This window comes from Lichenostomus cassidix, chromosome 7, assembly GCF_008360975.1.
Source record: "Lichenostomus cassidix isolate B80296 chromosome 7, HeHo_3.0, whole genome shotgun sequence".
NCBI classification, from domain to species: domain Eukaryota; kingdom Metazoa; phylum Chordata; class Aves; order Passeriformes; family Meliphagidae; genus Lichenostomus; species Lichenostomus cassidix.
In genome coordinates, this window is record NC_139488.1 from 12,171,889 (window position 1) to 12,193,392 (window position 21,504).

The window sequence follows — 21,504 nt, forward strand, 5'->3', positions numbered from 1 at the left end:
CAAGAAACACCAGATTTCATTAATATCTTACCTCTGCATGTGGTGAATTCTTCCATGCAATTCATCCCCTACGCCCTCCCATCTTTAGGTCTGTCTGTCCATACACTGAAGTTTGTGTGTGAGTGCTATTTACACTTTCTGGTTCTGACTTTTCCCGCCGTCTCCCCCGCTCCCCCCCCCGCCTTATCCCCGCTTCTCCTTGCAGTTTAGTCTCCCGCTCCACTCCCCGTCATGGATAATGCCTTGCAATAATAATCAAAAAGTTCATCAGTTAATTTGTCACTATCATTTAACTTACGGATCGTCCCTCGGCCGTGAGGCTGCCGCAGCCGGTCCCGGGGCGGGTGCCCGTCCGGTGCAGCATCCCCGGGAGTCCCGCGCGGCTCCCGAGGCTCCGGGCAGCGCCGCTCCCGCCCCGCCGCTCCCGTCCCGCTCCGCTCCGCCCCGCCGCTGAGCCCTTACCTTGGCGCTCCGGGCACGGCAGGACTCTCCGTGCCCGCTGCCGCCGCCGCGCTCCTTAAGAAGCCGAAGCGGGCAGCCCCACTTAGTTTTTACGTCAGGGCTCGGGAGCAGCCCCCGCGCCCCGGGACCTGCCGCGGCTCCCGGGCACCCGGAGCTCCCTCCTTCTCTATGCAGACCTGCCGTTACTGCAAGTAAGCTCCGCTTCTCTGCCCAACCTGTGCCCCTCTCCTTGCGCACCGCGGCGCTCCCGGGGCAGCCTGGTGGCCGTGCTGCCTCTGGACGAGGGAAAGGGGTGCGCAGCGGGGTGGGAGGGTGGCAGACTTGGCAAAGCTGCGGCCCTCCCCTTGCCCCTTCTCTTACCCGTTCTGCATCGGGGCGGGGGGGGGGCAGGCGGGGAAGAGTGGAAAACAAGTCCAACCTTGGAGCTCAAGTTGTCCAGAGCTGGCTCAGCCCTCAGACGTCTTTATGTGCCTGGCTGTTGCGGATCCCTCCACCCCAGAGGGATGTCTGTGTGGCACAAGTAGAGCTATTTGCTGGCTAGGTCTCAGCCCATTTGCAGCAGGTTCAGCTCTCCTGGCAGTTGTAGCAGACACCCAGAGAAGAGCAAAGCCACAGAAAGCCAGTAAAGGTATTAATTGTAGTAGTTGGGCTGAGCTGCTCACTACAGCTTAATTTACACAGCTTTACCTAAAGAGCTACCTTGGAGGGCTGTACGCTCTCCAGCTGATTCTGGACCCATATGCAGTCTGGAGCCCCCTTGGCAAATAAGTAGCCAGTGTGCTTCTCCTTGCCTCCTCTGTATTTGGGCAAAGGAGAGAAGGCAAGTGTGCAGGTGAGACCTGGGTGTTGTGATGGAACCTGAAGGCAGCTCCTGGGTAGAAAAAGCTCTGGGGCTGCTTGTGTTCATGGCTGGCCTGGCTGCAGGGGGCCAGAGTAGAGCAAGACTAAAATGCCACAGAAGTTGGTTTTGCTGGTGTTTCTGGGTCTGTGGTGTCTCACTCTGAGGACTCTGCCCCATGCTGTTAAGGCTAGAGCCAAATGGAAAGGCAAAGGTGAAAATGTTTCTTGTGAATTGATAAGTTTTTGTCAACCTGCAACCTTTGTGGATTCATTGTGAAGAAGCGAGTTTGAGTCCCCTTCTGGAGTGCACTTTATCTGGTTTTGGATCAAGAACAGCATTGGTTTCATTCCGCTCAGAATCCTGGCAGACCCAAGGGTACTGACCCTGGGGCTCTCACAGAAATGAGAGTTGCTGCTTAAGGGAAATACTGCTACAGATAAAATAGTTGGCTTCACAAATACTTCCTGAGCTTACTACAGTCTGCTCCCTCTGAACCAGAGCACTCATATTCTATTTCTGGGAAAGAGGGTTTTGATAATTAGATTGATCACCTCAGCCTCCTAGTGGAGAAGAAATATACAAGGATTGGCCACCTCATTCAGTTCCACAAACTCCTTTAGTAAAGCTTTGTGTGCCCTTCTTAAGCTATCGATCTTTCATTGAAGTGCATGTTATGCTCCCCCAGCAGCCAGTGTTCATATCTTCTGTGGGTCTCCATATCTTGTGAATTTAATTCACATGAGCTGTAGGTCATATCCAGAGAAATTTGCAGAAGGGTATTTTTATCAAGAAATGTTGATTATGTTACTCATAGATGAGACAGAGGTTTCAGATCATGTAACACTACAGAAAAGATGCTATTTTTTATCAGAAAAAATAAAAGTAAAGCAAAAGTTTAAATGATCAGGATATAGGAATAGTGCATAAGTAAGAAAAGTAGGAGGCCATTTCACTGGTATTTGCATTTTGAATAGAGCAAAGGTGTAAATAACTGTATGCAGAGTTGCTTCCTTCTTACATTTGTTCCCAGCAAACCTTCTGATGTTGTTTAAAATTAACATTTAAGCTAATAGGCAGTGGCTTATGGTTGCCTGAGGTAAGTCAGCATTTACACATAAAAAAAGAGATTCAGCACGGAGACTGAGACAGCAGTGTGGTGGTATGTACAGCTTGCCTGCTACTGCCATAGGCAGCCACACCTGAATGCAGTATTAAGCTTTTTTAAATGTCCCACGTGATGAAAGACACGTTTAGGCTTATTAAACAATGCTTTACAGACATATTCTTAGCTGAAAGTTTGTGTTTTGCTGAATTGGGTTCCAAATTACTTCAGCCTTGTGTGAAACCTGGCTAAGTGACAGCAACGGCAAAACTTGTGATTCTCAGAGTGGGGAAACCCAAAGGTCTGTTAGCTTTTAATTCATGGCACCTGGCAGAGACTTGATTTTTCTTCAAAATCCATAAAGGCAAAGTGTGGAATCCTACTCCCATTTATACCTTTTCCAATTCTCTTTTAAGTAGGAGATTAAACTGTCCTTAAAATTTGTTCCCTGACAAATATACCTAAAGCTTCTTGGAAATGAAATTAAATACTTGATACAAAGTCTGTGGCTATATTTTATTAATTTTTAAAATTATATGTAGAGGGCCTTCAGTATCTAAACCTGTTTTTTTAAACTTTTTATGTAGGTGGTTTTTTTGTTGTTTTTTTTTTTTTTTGTGGATTGAATCTATGCTCACAAAGTGAGCGTCTAGGTCTATGGTCTGTTGAAATGGCCAGCAGGAAAGTCAGTGGGTGTGATACAACACTTAAGCAGTTCTACCCCATGGAAACATTACTGCTAGCCACTTGCACATAGAATTCTTCAGTGCTGTGCACTATTGCTGATGACCCGAAACATTTCCATGGCGCTGGCAGACAAGACATGGGACAGGCCAGGTGACCAGTGTTTTCTGTGCCAGAAGCTGGAGCCTTGTGAGCACCCTGGCATGTCTCTAGCCTGTGCCTGGGAAGTGGCCTTCTGCTAGAAGGTTGGAGGAACACCATCTCCCTATTAGAATAGATTTGTCTTTATTAAATAATGTGTTCCTTTCTCTCTCCATGCCTACTAGTGTCGTATACAAGCAGCTCTGTCTCCAGTGCCATATTTGGAGTGTTTCCCCAAGAGTAGCTTTAGGTGACATATCAGAAGTTTGAAGTGGCTTCATTGTTGACACTTATTTAAATTAATTTGTGAAAGAGGTAACACTTCTCCTGACAAATGTATTTACGCAAGCTTTGAAAAGATATGTGGAGCAGGTATTTTTACAAGCTAAGCAATGTTGGTTAGAAAATTGTATTTTTGAAAACATAATTTGGTGATATGTGACACTATAAATGCAAATGAACCTTTGTAAAGGATGTGAGCACATTTCTTTCTAGACTAAAACATTCCAAGAAAACAAGAAAAAAACCCAAACTGATTAATATAGTACATTAAAAGTTAATCATTCATGTTTTTTGGGCAAGTTGTCTCACTTTAAGCATTCAGTTAGAGAGCTTTTGATTCACTTTAATGGAATTCTGGATATTTATAGCCAGACAACTAATAATTTTTGAATTAAGGGATTTGTTGTCATTTGGGTGCTGGACTGATATCAACACAGTCCAGAATAAAGTCATTGGTTCTTCCTGATTCAGCCCTCCTGCTTCCTCCTGTACTCACAGGCAATGGAGAAACTCTTCTCACCTTCAGCACTCCAGGCAGACAGCAGAGTCCCCCTGGGTATGTCACAGTTAAAAGAGCAGTTCAGTGAAACGTTTTCAGAAAACTGCCACTAATATCTAAGAAAACAAGGCTATTATGGGATCAGTTTCTCCCAGGGAGTTACAGCCAAATCTTCTGGGGAAGAAAAGCATTTTCACAGTGTGTTCTTTCCTGAAGCAGAGTAAGATTGCAGTGTGGCATCTCCTGTCTTTTCTTGCTCTGAGGGAGTTTCTTTCCCACAGCTCTTGGGAGAAGAGTGTGTTTGAGCATGCTTGCCTCAGGGCAGCTCCTGTGCCATGTCAGTGGGCCTTCCAAGGAAGGGTGCCAGCCCTGCCACTGTCACACTCATCCCACAGCACAGATACTCCCCTGGCAGCCAGGACCTGATGCTGGGAGCCTGCACATTCCCACTTGAAGCAGTTTGGGGAAAACAGTCTTCAAGAAGAAATTGGAGCAAGGGGGGATAGCAAATTAGGGCCAAGAAATAGGTCACAGAAAATTATGGAGAGTAATGAGAATATTGTCTCATGTGAAAGGTAGTTGAGGGATCTTTGGCTCTCCTTGGTTAGCTGTTCATTTTCAGACTCTTTGCTGGACTATCTGCTTTACTCTGTTCTGCTACTAGTTCTTTGGCATTTGTAAAGTACTTGCAGCTCTTCAAGCCACAGATGTGAAGCCTTATAAGTACACTACTGCTGTTGTCAGAGGAGAAAGTTGGGGGTTTTTTAATGTGTAAGATCTGTCATGAATAATTTATTGGCAGGAAAATCTGCCCTCTTGAATGATTTTCCTGAGTGAAGTAGTTCAAGCTCTGTCATTTAGATTACTTAGATGAGACAAAACCCATACATTGTCAGTAAGGAGCCACGTGATAGAGGCAGATATAACATTGGATTTTTAAAAAAAATATATATCTTCTCTTTATTTTTAATAGGTCAGGCCACTCAGCCTTTGAAACTCCCATTTTTATTTCACAAATGTAGCCTTTGAAACCTAATCTCAAAGGGGATGCTACAAAGGTGATACTAGACTGAATTTCTATGTAGTAAGTTAAATATGGAGATTCTGAAAATACTATAGTTTGATTTAACAAGGTCCTTTCTTTCCTATCATATTACTGATTAGGCACAGCTAAAAAGCTGCATATTTCATGAAGATTATAATTTTTTTGAATACCTGGGGAAGGGGGTTGTCTCAAACGTATCAGCCAACCAGCTCTGCCTAAAACGAGTGCTCCCTAGCCTAGGTGCTAAAGGTCACCTTTGAGTATGACAGTTCCTGTCCTAGAGATCTTGTGTTTGAAGTGAAAAATGCCCAGCCAAACCAGAGGAAGGAAAACTGAAGCAAAACTGTAATGGGACCTGAATCTTTTACCTACCTGCCCGGCCCTCTGATCCAACAGTACACAGACAGGATTCTGTAATGTAAGGGAATTGTCTCATTTGCAGAAAGAAAGAAACAATTTTCAGTCTTGTGTTCAGGACCTCCTCATTACACAAAGCAGAAGTTAAATCTTTAATTTCCTGAAGCTTTTCTGTGAATGCTGGAGGGCACTAGAATAGTTCAGTTTCTTGGAACTGCTTTCTCATCACACAGGAATCCTGGTCAAGCATTCATTGTCTGTAAACTATGTTATTGTTAACAATATCTGTAAGAGTAACTTCATAATGGAGCAAGTCTTGAAATAGCAATATAGATGTGCCTGAAAGGAAACGGGAGAAATGACCAACTCCAAAGGAAACAGGGTTGCTTGTGCACTTTACATCCATCTGATTTCATTGTTGTTCCACCCTTAGAGATGGGCATGTTGACAAGGGACAAGGTCTGGGAAGGAAATGGATGGTCAGAATATGTCAAATGCCAACATAAATATGTGAATGGAGTATGGAGGTTTAGACTGTGGTTCTTGTATTTTAAAAGTAACTTGAGCCTTCTCTTTGAAAGCACAGATTGAGACTGCTTAACAAGACCATGAGCACCACTATTGCAAGTTCTGTACAGTCATTCTCTAATTACACAGCTATTGGTGTGTTTTGGAGCAAACCAGACTGCCATAAATCATGTTTTGGGAAGAGGTCCTTGCTAGAGAGATAAGCACCTTTGTTTATATAAACTGAAGAGATGAGCGGAAACATCTGTGTGTGGCTGCACTAAAGGCTGACAATCAGCCTTTGCTATAGGCAGGCAGGTGGAGCTTTAGGTGTCCCCAGGGCTGCTGCCACACAGCTCAGCACACTGACCAGGGGAAAATAGGGGTGTGTTGTGCCAGTAGGGTCTGGGCACTTCCTTCAGCTTGACAGCACCAGGTGCTGTTCAGCACAGCTCCCATCACGTTTGTGCAAAGGTTCTTAGAATGCTGTGAAAGCTGCAGGCTCACAGGAAAATCAGTTGGTGCTGTTGGTGCCATTTCCTTCTGTAACCCTTGGGTACAGAAACTTCCACTTTGGCTGGTCTGCAGTTCAGTAGCCACCTGGGAGGGTAAGAGGGGGGTATTTCTTTCAGAAAATAACTGCTCTTTACAAGTACTGTGAATTACTTGGTTGTGCTGAAGTTCCAAAAGGCAAGCAGGTGCCCCATCACCTGGATTAGACACTCAGGATAGATCAGTTCAGTTTTCTGCCATACTAAATACTCCTTTCTAGGAACAGTAAAGCTTTTATGTACTTTTATGTACTGATTAGGCCTGTTTCACTGTGCTGTGAATCCATAGCATCCTGAGTACTATGTATGTGTTGAGAAATCCCCTCTGAAGAGTAGGTATGTAGTAGATAATTAAAACCTCAACAGTCCAAAGACCCAACCTATGGAAAAGCCGTCCTGAATTAATAAGGTCAGTGCTTATTCTATTTCAAGGCAAGTCGTAAATTTTTATCTTGGATGTCAAGGTGAGGGCAACATGCATAAGGATATTGATTCTTATTTCCAATATGCACAAAATACTTTTAAAGGAGTCAAGTGGGGAAACTGGGAACTGTCAGTTGTTAGCCTATGTTTCCTGCAATTTATATGGAAATAAGCTTAGCACAGCTGTCATGAAGTTACCATTTCAAAGTTTCTCTTAAGGCTTATGCAAATAGCACTAGGTTTGAAGTATTTAAACATGTTTCAGTCTTGAGAATAAACTGATCACCATGTCAACTGGAGATAGGAAATCAGTCAAAAGTAGTTTGCTTGTGTCCTTTGTTGGCTGAACACTGTCTGGGTTAGACTGCAGAGAAGCAGCACATGTTATGTGTGGGGACACTCCCTTTCTGCACAAGAGGCAAAACAGATGTTATAAACCACAGCACATTACCAGTGTGTAATGTAAGGAGTGTGTTGTGGTCTTGCCTTTGTCACCAATTAAAATACAGCTTTAACAACCAGCCCTTCTCTCTCAACTTCTCTGTGTAGTGCAGATGCAAACATTGCTTCACAGTCTCCAAAGCAAATTCAAAGTCTTTAACAGCTGGACTGATGGCTGAGTAAATCTGTGAATGTATGATACATAGTGGTGGAGTGTTGTGCTTATGAAGTCTGACAACTGGACTTGGACCATGTAAAATGCATTTAAGTTCCTCCATGCTTTGAGGGGGAGATTTTTACGCTGGCTCAGAAAGTGCCACACTAAAGGATGGCCTGTTATAGTATTAGGGGTAAAGATGGGGGGTATCCCATGACTTATGACAAAACCAAGCATTTTTAGGAAAAAAAATTAATGAGCACAAATCAACTGACAGTTGATTATGGGTTTTCTACAAATTAGAGCATTCAGGATTACACAGCCCTCAGCAGTTTGTGGTTTTTCAGAAATCACCACCACCTTAAGTGGCTGGTGATGCTGGTCTGATGTGGAGTCCTTGTACTTATCTAGGGGTTGTGTCCCCTCCTGTGTTACATGTTCCCACTAAATAACTTACTGCACAAACCTACAAAAATGTGTTTGTTGAATTGTGAACACGAAATCACTGAACTGAATTATAGTATGTGCAGCTTTAAGATAATGTTTTTGTGACTTTTTGCTTTCAATCATACTGGTTTGAGCACATCTACTACTAAAATTCCTAGTTACTTTCTCTTTATTTAAGCTTCCCATGACCACTTAAACAGTCTCTGTGGTATTACTGACGATTCACGTTAAATTAACTTTTCAGCTCTTATAGGTAGGAATCTGTAGTAAGTGCATTTAGAATAAGAGGGGGTTTTGCATTTGTACAACATGGCTTGTTGTTGTTTTTGTTTGTGATAAGTGCTCCAGCAACATCACTCTTCAGTGTTTTGTGCTGGAATTGTGAAAGTTTTCAAAAACAATTCTAAGAATTTTTCTGTGTAAAATCAAAAGCAGGTATGCATCTATCTCTATATTGCTTTTCTATTAATATGCAGCAAAAGACTCAACTCCTGTTTTAAGGAATGACTGTCTATTCTAATTATAGCCAAAATGCTGCATGTTCATATTGAGTTTATAGATAAATCCTATATTCAAATGACAGGACATAAAAATGGATAATAGTAGCACCTTTAATGACAGTGCTTGCTCACTCTATAGTTCTAAATGATAAATGTGCTTTCATAGAGAACCTTGGGAGATACTAAGACAAAAGTGTATTTTGTTTGCCTGTCTGGAGCTGGAGAAAGCAAAACAGTATCAGTAGTTATCTGGTAACTGTGACATGCAAGCATTTAATTTTCCCAGGCTGGCTGCACTAGAGTTAGTCTGGCAAAAAAAGAAAAGGGAAATTGAGTTTCATTCAGTATTCCATTGAAGTGATGACCATCGTATGTGGTTGTTATGATGTGATTATTTAAGGAATATTTCAAAGGCCTCATTTTGGACTTCTTCTAATTATATAATCCAGATTTTTGGGCTGGAAAAGGCTTCCCTCAACTAACAAAAGCCTCCAGGTGTCACTGAACTCAGTGCAGCCAACAGCTGGGACTGAAGCAGGCCCAGCACATCCTGGGTGCCGAGGTGCTGGTTCCATGCACGGCGGAAAGGTTGTGTGCAAAGGCCTCCCACAGACAGAGCCTCACCGTGAGATTTGACACAGTTTCAGAGATCTTTGATAAAAGAAAACTCCAATTTCCACTACTACAAAGGTGATGATTCCTCGAACATAGAAATTAAATTCAACTGAGAGAATAAATAAGGAAAAAAAGATTGAAAATTAAAAACTACTCCATTCCATGTTCATGACATTTTTAATACTCATCTTGCTAAGATGCAGAACAAGGACTATTGAATTTCCATTCATTAGCAGCCAACAGGATATGAATGAGTATTAACTTCAAACAGAAACCTGATTTATAACAATATCAAGTTGTGCACTTAAAAAAATAATTACAAATCATTTTTAAAAGGAAGAGTAACAGTGGAAGCAGTAATGAATATAAAACATGACCGATTAGGCTTAAAACATAACTTCAAGTATTCTACGGCATTTCCTTTGACATTTGTCTCATCTGTTTGTGCAATACCCATCTTTGCATAGTAAAGAAAAATTGGTTAGACTCCAGCCTTAAGTATTCTTGAACATGCACCTATACAGCTGTTAATTTGCCTGGCAGACTTCTCTTTTAGCAGTATCAGATCAAATCAGTGAGATCATGCAGCAGACTGGAATGAGCTATACAGTTACCGCAGTTTCTTGTCCAGCTGAATAGGTAAATAATGGAGCAAACGTAGAGTGGATGAAATGGAGGCAGAGTCAACCTGGTCTTCTTTTGGTGATGCTTTGTGATGAACAAATTATCACTAGATGGATATGCACTTCCCAAAGCACAGCAAAGGGGGATGTAGAAAATCAACACCTACCAAACCCAGTTTAACTGCCTACCACCACAGGAAGCACTTCAGCTTGTACCTACTCCGAGCTGTGTTGTCACTTGTGTTGTGTACACACAGGGCAGAAAGTGTGTTCTTCCCATACACACAGTGGCTGAGGACTGGAGCACAAATTCAGTCAAGAAATTGTAATTCCTATGAAAGTGCTGGTGTAAATAAAAAAGTTACTCCAGCACTGAACATATATACATAGTAGTCGGGGACCACTGTGGTCTGATTTAAAACATCACATCACACACTAACAATGTTGTTTGTGAAATGCTTCTCCAAGGTTTATTACACAGGTAGTTTATGTATATCCAGTTTACTTTACTTATTTTAATTTTTGATACCACTAGTGTTTCTGTTGTGGTTTATGCTTGCTTTAGAAGCAGAAGCCCCAAAAAATTAGACATTGTGTTCCCAAAGCATTTAGAGAACCATAATACAGTTGCAAGTATTTTTGGTTTGTCATCAGGAGAAATGTCACTAATTTAATTCTGCTTGAAGCAAAGCAGGAATTTTTTCAGAATAAGGTTTATAATTTCTATTAATGTCAACTACCTGTGTGCAGCACCTTTAACTTATAACGTAGTAAGTGTAAATGTGATTATGTTAAAGCTGATTGAAAATATTTAATAACTGTGAATCAAACCCAATATATTGTAAGATTATCGAATTGAACATTATCATAATAAGAAAAATAACTGAAATGAGGTTTTCTAACTCCCAGGAAAATATCTGCAGCATTTTGTTAATGTTTGGCTCTTAAAGCTAACTTGGGGAATGGATTTCCACTGAACAAAGATGGAGTTAATAGTGTTGTTACTAAACTACAACTTTTAAATTAAATCCAAAATCACAAAAGTCTTTAATTCTGATTATCAGATGCAGCAATTAAATTTTCATTTATTTCACTTGCCAAATGATTTAAGTTTTAAGTCACGGTTAAAAGGATGAGCCAGACTGTACAGCTCTGTACTTTAAGGGAAGCCTAAACTAGACATTTTCCCATACCCTTCTCAAGGCAGCTGCAGCCAGGCTAGTCCAGCTCCTAGAGTCACAGGACAGCTGCCCAGGACCACTTTGCAAAAATCTATTTGTACAGAAGGTGTTTCTAAAAGTAATGACAATGCACCTGAAATTACATGGGATTTTGCACATATTGTGATGGTAACTGGCTATCAGTAGCCAAGGGTCAAAATATTAATCTTGCATTAAACTTTGAAAAGTGACATGCATCAAAGAGATACAGGGAGTGAGTTAAAAAGGTCAGTTCACTTTGCAAGCTGCTTCGAGTGGATGGGCAGAAGGCAAGAGAAGAATAACTCATTCCAAGCATTAACATTTTTTGAATATTTTAAGGCTTATTTAAGTTTTTATTTTACAGGATCTAGGCAGGAAAGAAGTAGCTATACTTAAAAAAAAAAAAAAAGAGCTTGGCACTTTTGTGATTAGTTTGAGAGAATGTTACTAATACTATATTATGGAAAAGTCTGTATAACAGCCCAAAAAAAGTAATTCAGACTTATAGTCAAAACATAGATATGCATTTATACATTTTAATTGTTTTTGGTTTCAAGCATACAAACTTTAGATCACATCTGTTTGGTGTCAGAACTCCCTGCATCTGCATGCTGTTATCTGCCTTTTTTGAGCAAGCCCAGAACATCCGCTGTACAACATGCTACAGAAAAAAAGGGGAGGAAAAAAAAATCCCAAAACCAAACCCAACATCAAAAATAGATTTACATAAAGAATAGAACCTTTTTATATGGAAATCCTTTTCTTTCATATACATATATATTTATATATAATCTGTGAAAATGATACATCAAAATCTTATTTCCATATTTACACTTTTTCCTTCTTCGAAGAATTCCATCCATCATTCACTAGCTTCCATACCCAACAGACTCCTGGTCCAGGAGACCAAAACAAGGTGGACAGCGAGCTCATGGAGCAGGGAACCCTCAAGTCCAGCAGCAGAATTCACTGCTTGGCTGGGAAAGCTATTGAAGCCTGGCACTGGCTTTCCAGTGATTTGTATTGATTGGGCTGCAGATTCTGCTTGGGGTCAGCTTGCTAACTTGGTTGTTTGTATGTGAGCCATGCAGGTTACCCTTTCAAAATTAGCTCCTCATGCCACTGGAGTTTGATAAGAAAAAGGAAGTCATGCGAACTCAAGTGAAGTTAGAGTGCCAGCAGGCTGGGAAAAGAATCTTCTGCTGTTCCATTATTTTGGAACAGTTCTCTTATTGCACTTGGTCTGTGTGTCTCCTTCTTAGTTTGAGAAAAGGAAAAAAACACCTGATTGTTGAAGCAGTTTGCTTGTAACACTTGTCAGTTAATGTTAACAAGAGAAAGGTGTGAATAGAGGAAGTATTTCCAACTTATCTCCAAAAAGGACAGCGTTCTACCAACTCAAATCCCAACATCCCAACTTTGTTTTTATAGTTACTGTTCTCATGTTCTTCCTTCCTGGTTTAGTTTCTGTGTAGCTACAGCAAAGACATCATACCCAAAATCTGGTAGTGCAAGAAGCAGCTTTTTGAATGGCATTTCTTCAGATAGGGCCTTGTTGAGTTGGATCGAACCTTCGTTTTTTGACATTTCTTCCAGATTGCATCAAAAGGAGATGAAAAGAGAAAAATGCAAGACATTAGTTAGATGTAAGTGGAACAAAGTCATTGCTAAGGTCATAGTAAAGTAAAAAGCTCACACTGAGATAGTTTCACCAGTAATTTTTTTAAGGGATAACTATTTAAAGAATTTGGTTGCATGCTTTCTGTAGCATGGTATCAAGTACTGGTTTCCTTATGCAGTTTAAAGATCATGCTGGCATACAGAAATCAATTATTTCTGTAGTACTTCAAGTGGTGCTCTAGATTTGTAGAAACTTTCAGCTCCCAGTAACACTCGTGTGCACTAGGCCAAGAATGCATGCATTTACCCAAAGAGAGTAAGTCATAAGTATCAGGAATGGTAACACTTCAGCCCGCAGAGGCTTGAGTCCTCAGAGCAAGTGCCCAGCTCTGGCTACACCAGAATTTAGTTTATGTAAAAGTATAACAAAAGTGTGTGTGCCTCTGTGAGCTCTTACCACACTATTGACCATAAGTGCTGTGAATCTTAGTAAGGCGCAAAAGACAGCTGAGACATTGCATTCGAAGGAGACTGGACAGCTTTGTAAGTTGTGTGGTTAGAACTGAATGTTAACAGTGGGCAGCAAGCTGGTGACATCCAGTCTCCTGCGATGTTGATGTCCTATGTCAAACAGCAAGACATTAGGAAGCAACAACAAAAGTTGGGTGCAACCTCCCCAGTATCTGGCTTTATGTGGGGCATCAAGCAAGGGGCTCATGCATTTAGTTTTACCATTGGGCATACACATCACTACCGCCACCAAACCAACATGCACAAAATACCGAACGGTTCATAGATTACCTAAAGCTACAGACCAACCCCTGGATTTTCAATCTTCTGCAGCCCTGCTAACCCCTACCACTGCTACAATATTTATAAACACTCTATACAGAGGGTTTATCTGGTGGTTTGAGACTAATGCAAAGGCTAATTCTTTTTGAGAGGACTTCCAGAGGCTGGTAATTCCTGGGCATCCTTGATTTTGGTTTTTTTCCTTGGCTGCCTGTGATTTAATTTCTGTAAGATGAATGCTTAAGAATTGCTGGTTTCTGAAAGAAGATTACTGTGTTCATCTTTCAGTCTTTTCCTCTCCAGGATTATTGTCCTAATGCTCCTTTAGAATGAGGCTGACATTACTTCAGTATCTCAATCCCTCTTCCTCTGAACTACAGGTAAATTTGAGATGAGGAAATTAATTTTTCAGGCCAACTTGCAAAACTGCCTGATAGGAAGTATGAATATAATAGAACTTGTTTCAATGTGAGTTAAAGGCTGCTGTGCATCTGCTTGTCCTGTCAGTTTCAATGGGAAAACGACATGTCTGCTTCTCTTCCCCTGTACCTACTTCTTTTAAATACTGTCTGGCATCCTTGAATTCAAGCGCTACTGATGAACAACTAATTAGTTCTTTTAAATTAACAACACACATGAAAAATCCAGGTGACATAACTTGTCCTACTCTATGGGAAGTATAACCATATTCCAGTTTGCTTGAAGAAGACAAGCCCTTAAAACAGACACTGAATTACAGTGTTACCTGAGCTTATTTTAATAAAAGGAATGGACTTTATAAAAAGTCTTAGCACATAGTACAGAGGACAGATGCTATGCTAGCTTTCCAGTACAACCTAGCAAAACACTTTTGACTTTTATCCTATCAATTCTTTTCTAACCTGATCTCCACTAGTGTAGTGTTCAGTACAAACCTCATCCTGCATTCTGTGATCTGTCCAAACTATACATTTACTTAATTCCTAGTTTTATTCAGCAGAAATACAGCCTTTGAGGAACAAGATACTGACCAAACCACTGCCTTTCTTCACTTAGGATATTCTGCTAACAATGTTGTATGAGAGAGAGAAACATATGAAGAACTAAAATAAGAGCCTGAAATACAGAATATGAGGTACAGTGTCAATAAGGAAACAGTACACACATGCAAAGCTTTAACAAGAGCTGCCACTTCTCTCTGCTGCCATAGTAGCACTTCAGAGGTGGGCAAGGAGGTATTACCCTGCAGGAATTGAAATTCTACTCTGATTCTCTGACCTGCTTTAACAACTTCATCCTGAATTACCAACCATTATAATACTAAAATGAAGACAATTAGTAGTCTAACTTAAATTGGCAAGTAGAACAAGTCTCTCTCTTCCCCAAGAAAATGACAATAAAGGAGAGTAGGTGAATAGCAGGTTCTGGATATTTCCACCACTTTATAGCTATGAGTTATAGCAGTACAAGGTTCCTTCTGCTATGCTTCAGTTAAATGGTAAGGTGGGGCAGAAGAATCCTCCATGGAAGGACACACAGGAGAATGATGCTGCTTCCTAGTCCTTTGTCGGTTTATGTGGAAGGTCTTAGAACATTAACTTCTTCTTTGCCTTTAAAGTTTTAATGCCTCTTTAAATAATGAGGGGCAGCCTTTCAGTCTGTAATCCAACCAGAAAAAGGGTTTCTAACAAAAAGAAAATTATAGGTGATTATGAATCAAAAAGGCAATCCATGCTATAGCACATCACTACCTCTCTTACAGGGTCATGTTAGAGAATGACCAACAAAAACTATTTCAGAAAATAAAAACTGGTTTCAAAAAAGGCTGGATGTATGTAAGAAATACTTTGCTGCAATCTACCGTGGTTTTTGGTGCAACTAACTAGGAATGTTGTCACAGAGTACCTTACTTGCACTGTCTGTGATCATGTAAGTACAAAGCTTTATTGAAGTATTTAAAGATTTTATGCAAACCCAGTATTTTAACTACTTCAACAAGCTCATGTTTTCATAGGCATTCCTAAAGCATAGTTCAAATTTTGAAGAAGAGCTTAAATAAATGAATTTTTGCTAGAAAACTAGTTAAAATTAACAAAATTAGTGACTAAAATAAGCAATGTAAAATAAGACACTGACCTTCCATTTAGTCCAGTAGTTTGGAAAAAAAGTGAGGAAAATATCACATGTTTGATTCTAGCTGCTGTTTCTGCAGCACTGACTGGATTCTGGTCCACAATTCATGCTTGATGGAAATGCTGTTAAGGGACCAAAACCACCTTCCTCATGAAATTGCCACCAGCATTCCAATGCCTTGTGGAAACCTTTAGGGTCTAAATGCAACTGCACAACCTCGGCATCTGTTATAGCTGGGTAAGTCTTTGATTCCTCCATTAATATTCCATTAGAGGAACAGAAAACCCTGCAGCTCTTTAGCTAAGGACAATCGCTGGAAATAGAATTGTGCCTGCAATCTGCCACTTTTGTATTCTGCTATAACAAGCAGCAGCTTTTTCATGTGCATTCCCATGTCAGTTTTACGGGCATTGCCTCTTAGCAGCGTTGTCTTGTTACCAAAATTGCTGTTAAAGTCAGTAACAAAAGCATAAATTGACTTGTATTACTGAAGTGAATAGTTGCTAGGAAAAAGAAGTGTAGGCCCCTAGAGTAGACATTAGGCCACTCTGATGGTAAAAATATCCTTCCTCTATTAAACACTGTACTGAAACCTTGCACAGACTTTCTGCACCAAAATGAAGTTCTTACTTCTGTCTAAACACCAGCAGCTTTATTATGCAAGGCTCAACTGAGTAAAATATACTTCTTAACAAAGTTTCCAGCCACAGCCTTTAACTCTAAGCCACCTGACACGTCTACTGAGATTCTATACTCCATAAAATTGTCAGTTAATGTTTTTCTTACCTATTCTGTCCACACATTAACTTGATTGACAAATTAACCTTGGAATCACTCTTGAAACTGGAAGTTGTCGGTTGAGCTGTTTTTACTTTCTTTCTCTGAACTTGCATCAAGCCTTCTTTTACACTTCCCCTCCAACCCCACCCCCCCACCTCAGTTCATGAACAAAGTTTGCTTAATTGCAGCTTACGTTTGATATGGACTTGACACCACAGTACCGTATGTTCATATGAACATCTGATAACCTGTGAAACAGAAATCACATCTCCCAGTTTGTAAAGCATTAGCTACCTTCTCTCATAGTTGCAGAGACTAAATACATCACTTGCTTCAAAAGGAAAAGTTAAAATCCCTCTTTCCTCATCTATCCCTCCAGATCTATCTGAAGCCAAGTATCAGGGGGTCTATGTGTGCTAGCCTTCTTTGTGTACAAGCTGAAAAGTCTCTTTCTGTTCCCCTCTGACCCCCAGAAGAAACATGCACTTCAAGCTGTGAGCTAGGCCAGGCCAGTGTATTTGAGGTTCTGCTACAGAAAACAAACAGTTGTATCTTGCTCTTGTGAGAGGAAGAGCTTCAGGAGCCATTTCCAGTGCCTCTACAGGGATGACACTTTGAGCAGACAAATGACACCAGGGTGCAAAGCTGACCACTTGTGAGAGCAGTTTGAGAAGTGTGAAACACAAAAGAAATAGTCAATTACATCCTGTATTGTTTTAGACAAGGAGCGATTGTCCTCCTGCTCTGTGTTCATGCAAGTTCTCAAGCTCCGTGTCCGCTGGAGGCAGGGGCTGCAGTACTGATGGCAAAGGTGGCCAGGGCACAGGGCAGCTTGAAAAGACTCAGAGGGAGAACTGACTAATTCTTTTATATTTTAGTGGCATGTATTGTGTTTTCAACAAACTACCTTGTGTAATACAAACATATAATTTAGGGATGCACACACTGTTTCTGTAAAATCTATGAACTGCTAAGTAATGAACATATGTCTCTTACACTCATCCAAAAAGGTAAGCTGACTATTTTTTTCCCAACAAAATCTAGCTTGGTTAATTCCCATGGGAACTCACAGTCTTAGTGTTTCTAATATTACTGTTTTAAATGTGCATGCATTGTTGGTCTTAATAAAACGAAAATATTAATAGAAATGTTAATGCAAGCCTTGCAGAAAATTTTGCTGTATTTATTTAAAAAACTAATTGCAGTGAAGTGCAGGGGGAAAATACCCTCTGTTCTGCAACTAACTGAAATTTTATGTATTGTTTAAATGCTTTATTTACATAAAAGACTACTAAATACTAAATTATTTTACTGTTTATAAATATGGAAAATCTCAGCCATATATGAGGTACAATGTAAAAGACGTAGGACTATATTAAAGTTACCTTGTCAAGAGCTGCCCTGTGGCAACTGCTAAATAATGTAGGCTGACCTAGGGGTATTTATTATACCAATAAGTGTATTGAATTTATTTAACTAAGAAGCTATAAGAGAAAACAAAACAAGCCAACCACCACCACAAAAAAGTCAGCAGCAGAAGGTAGGTCTAGCAAGAGCTGAAAGAACTTATGAAGACCATACACCTGTGCTTATAGATGGATGTTTGGATAAATTTTGTATTTAATATTTTTTTACTAAAGAAAATGAGGAGCAGGGGCTCCCACAGCTGCTGCATGTAGTGCTGCAGCTCTTGCCAGCATTAAGTGGAAGACTAGGGACTGTAACTTCCCTCAGAGCAAGCCCTTAGAGAACAATAAATGTGGCAAGTGGTGGGTGTTCCTGAGAGTAAAAGCCACAGGCAGTGCAACAGGGAGTAGTAATTGCAATAGGAAGTAATTGTCCAGGAAAAAGGGCAAAACCTGATTTGCTGTTTTCAGCAAGGCTGAAAGAGATTTTGAAATATTTTGCTTCTATATGCATATTTAATTAAGGCCAGATGAAACTTTGAAAATATAAGAATGTAAACCAGAAGTAAAACATTTTCAGGTGACTTTTGAAAGGGAATTGCCAGATAAATATGACCTTATCACTAGATTCTACTTTGATAACTGCCTCAATCAATTAGGGAACAATTTTTTTTTTCTTAACTCTGACATGAAATATGACTAGAGACTGTAGAAAATTTTCTTTGAATTATTATTACTTATATAGAGGCAGTTATATATATATATATTTTCTCCTTGAAGAATTATGGCTTTTGTTGTATCATGGCTTAACCTTGATTCATGTTATTGAAAAGAAATAGCAACTTGAAATGCCATGAGAAATTAGTTGTACTTAATACTTCCATGATCCGTAAGGTTATAAACACTGGTGCTAAAGGGAGATCCCTTTTACCAAATACAGACCATGCATGTGGGCAGACTGGACACTACACAAAAGGTAAGAATTAAATACCATGTATACAAGACTCTGTTTGCTTTAATAGTCACAAGCAGAATGACTAATTGTTAGTCCTCATAGTTAGAAAACACATCAAACTAGAATTGGGAGAGAAATGCTTTCATCTTTCAGGAAACAGCTCAAGACTTCAAAATGTTCTCTCTAAACCTGATTTTTTAAAAATTGTGTATCAATAATAATATTTTTTTTAAAAAATCAGCAAGCACAAACAAGTTAGGACTGGTATTCCTGAGTCAACTGTGTCACACACTTGTTCCTGAAAACTCCTCTGCTCCTTCCACCACTGATCATTTACACAACATCTTTCATTGTGAAAAATTTGAGCAGTTTGAAAGTACTACTGCATTCAAAACAAGACATGTATCTTTTGGGGGATTGTTAATCACTGTAATCAGCTTCTGAGAACAATGCTACTGACTGGAGGTGAAGAAAGACTTGTTCCCTAAGTGTTAGGTGAATTCATGAAAATTAAATTAATTCTTTTACTGTTATTCAACTTTGCACCCTGATAACATTTGCTATATTCAAATCAATTTCCTCCACTTGTTTAGTGCACATGTATTTTCTTTTCTTGTTTAAAACAGTTTGTTAGAGTTTAGGGGGTTAACTTGGAAATCTTGTAGCAGGAACTCAAAATTTAGTGATGTAAGCAAGAAATAGAAATGCCAGAGCCACTGAAGAGAAGACATGCGGCATTGCTTACTTAAAGCCCCATCCTGTCCCCCCAAGGACAATAGCTGCTACCAGGATGGCACCAGCGATGGAGCCTATTATAAGATTGGTGGCACTAGGACCTGTGATAAAGGATTAGGTAAGACAGACATAAGAACCAACGACTTTATTCACATTATGTGAAGCATCTGAAGGGTAGTCAAACAGTTCAGGAAATATAGACAGCACACAAGGTGATGCCTCTAGACAGTCTCAACAACCCCACTTAACTTACTTTAACAATAGGAATGAACAAAGCTGTTGGTCTCTGTATTGTGCTATGCTGACTTCTACCACAGATAAAAACCTAGTAAGAGACAGTGAATTCCATTGTAACTTACTCCATTATCTGCCGAACAGTTAGCTGAGGACACTAAGATATTTGTGAATAATTCCTTAACTTATAGGGAAAAATATGAATGCTGTATATTTTAAGACTACAGCAAATGAGAAAGAAATAAAAAACCAAAAAGGCCTGCATTTTTTTCATGGAGCTCCTGAAAGGTGTAGATATTTTAATTTGAGCTGAGAGCATCTAGCACCACTTGCTAATCAGAGTCCAGACTCCCTACAGTTACATCAATGCCAAATTTACAACTGTTTGGCAAAAGCAAAGGATTATATAATAGGGACCAAAAGTTGAAATAAAAGTTTATTTCCACTAAGCTTTCCAAACATCAAAGCATCTCTTCATCCTCCTCAAGAAGCTACTGAACAATAAAGTGGGGAAGGGTGGAGCAGAAAAAAAGAGCAACAAAAAGAAGCAGCACAGAATATGTTTGTGCAATTTTCTGAAGAGGGCAAGAGAACACCTAAATAAGATATTAAAAATTGACCCTTAAGTGCTCTGTTTACACAGGACAGAGGAAAACTGACAATAGGCTTGAGTAACATTTGCTCTATACAAAAACTTCCTATTGCATTCTTTGATGTAAAACATTGGATCTAAACTTAGGGCAAAATGATAGCAACTCAACAATTCTTCTGCAGCATATTGCACACTTTTTGTTTAAACATTTACATATTCAGGAATAGCTTTCAAAAACAGTTCTTACCTCCCAAACCAACATTTCTACACAGCAACTGAAATTTTCCTAATGAATTGGTTTTGAAACTGAGTTTGGGAAACTGTCACACAGCTAACATAAGGAAGAAAGAGGAGCAGCCAGACAGCAGCAAAGAAAGAGCAAGGGCAGCTGCACAAAACCTCCTGCCCAGCCCCACACACTACAATAAGCACCTGCCCTTAGTTTTAAAATTTACTGCAGCCACCTAATTTTATTACATCCACTACATACTTCCTACATCAGTGCTTCTAGACATTCTGATTGGCTAAAAGAAAACCAAGTTTTAAAAATTGCTTCCTACAGTTCCTATACAAAGACTATTCAGAAATATGAATAAACAACTTGGACTAAAAAAAAAAATATAGTGAGCTTTACAGATGAACAGTGCACAAATTTGATTATAAAAATCAAAAGGTAATTTTTGCAATTTGGAAGAATGTATCTTATTAGGACTTACCTTTCAGTCACACCTGGCTCAAATTAACAGGTGTGAGCATGGTGGAGGGTAAGTGCCACCCTGCAGGCATTATGGTTGCAATTAAGGCTTGCTTGCAACAGCAGCCTAATGAGCCACCATATCTGACTGAGATCTATGGTTTACTCTGGATTTCATCAAATGATCTCACAGAAAAAAAAAGACTGAAAACACAGCAAGTAATTATCTGTAATAAATTTCAGAAGTCTTGAAAAATTCTAAAGCTGATTTCTTTCTAGCCACAGAATGCCATATTCCCACAAAATAGGTACAGTGATTACCTGATAGTAACATAATAATAAATTAGATAAAGATGTGCCAAATCACCACTTTTTACATCCCTTTTCTCACTATGTTCCGTGGTTCTTAATGGCCTGGGGATGTGTATGCATGTCACAGTGCACATCTAATCACCAAACAGCAGTTTATTCTTTCAGTAAAGAAAATCAGTATTGGGTTTATTTACTATAAATATGAAATAATTCAATCAAAATTTAAACAGAAGAAGATAATATACAAAATAATTAGGTTCAGTTAAAAGAAAAGTATAAATATGAAAAACCCAAGCTGGTAGAATAGGTATGATGACTAAACAGCAACCACTTGTTTATGAGACTGGAGTATTCCAGCTGTTGAATTCTAATTTCAAAATACAGAGATCTAAG

General features: G+C 39.7%; 2 protein-coding genes across 8 annotated transcripts in view; one reads left to right on the top strand and one right to left on the bottom strand.

Moving 5' to 3' along the window:
- The window catches only part of DYTN (dystrotelin), a 56,932-nt gene that overhangs the window by 23,494 nt on the left and 11,934 nt on the right, over positions 1–21,504 (top strand). The gene's annotated exons all lie outside the window — the stretch shown is intronic.
- Positions 9,213–21,504, bottom strand: part of ADAM23 (ADAM metallopeptidase domain 23) — a 69,945-nt gene continuing 57,653 nt past the window's right edge. For 2 of the 7 annotated variants that reach the window (XM_085066212.1, XM_085066210.1), the window contains one exon: positions 9,213–12,468. In XM_085066212.1, the coding sequence (XP_084922338.1) occupies positions 12,420–12,468 (49 nt within the window). In that variant the 3' untranslated portion in view covers positions 9,213–12,419. The other 5 variants (XM_085066208.1, XM_085066209.1, XM_085066211.1 and 2 more) reach the window with 5 other exon arrangements.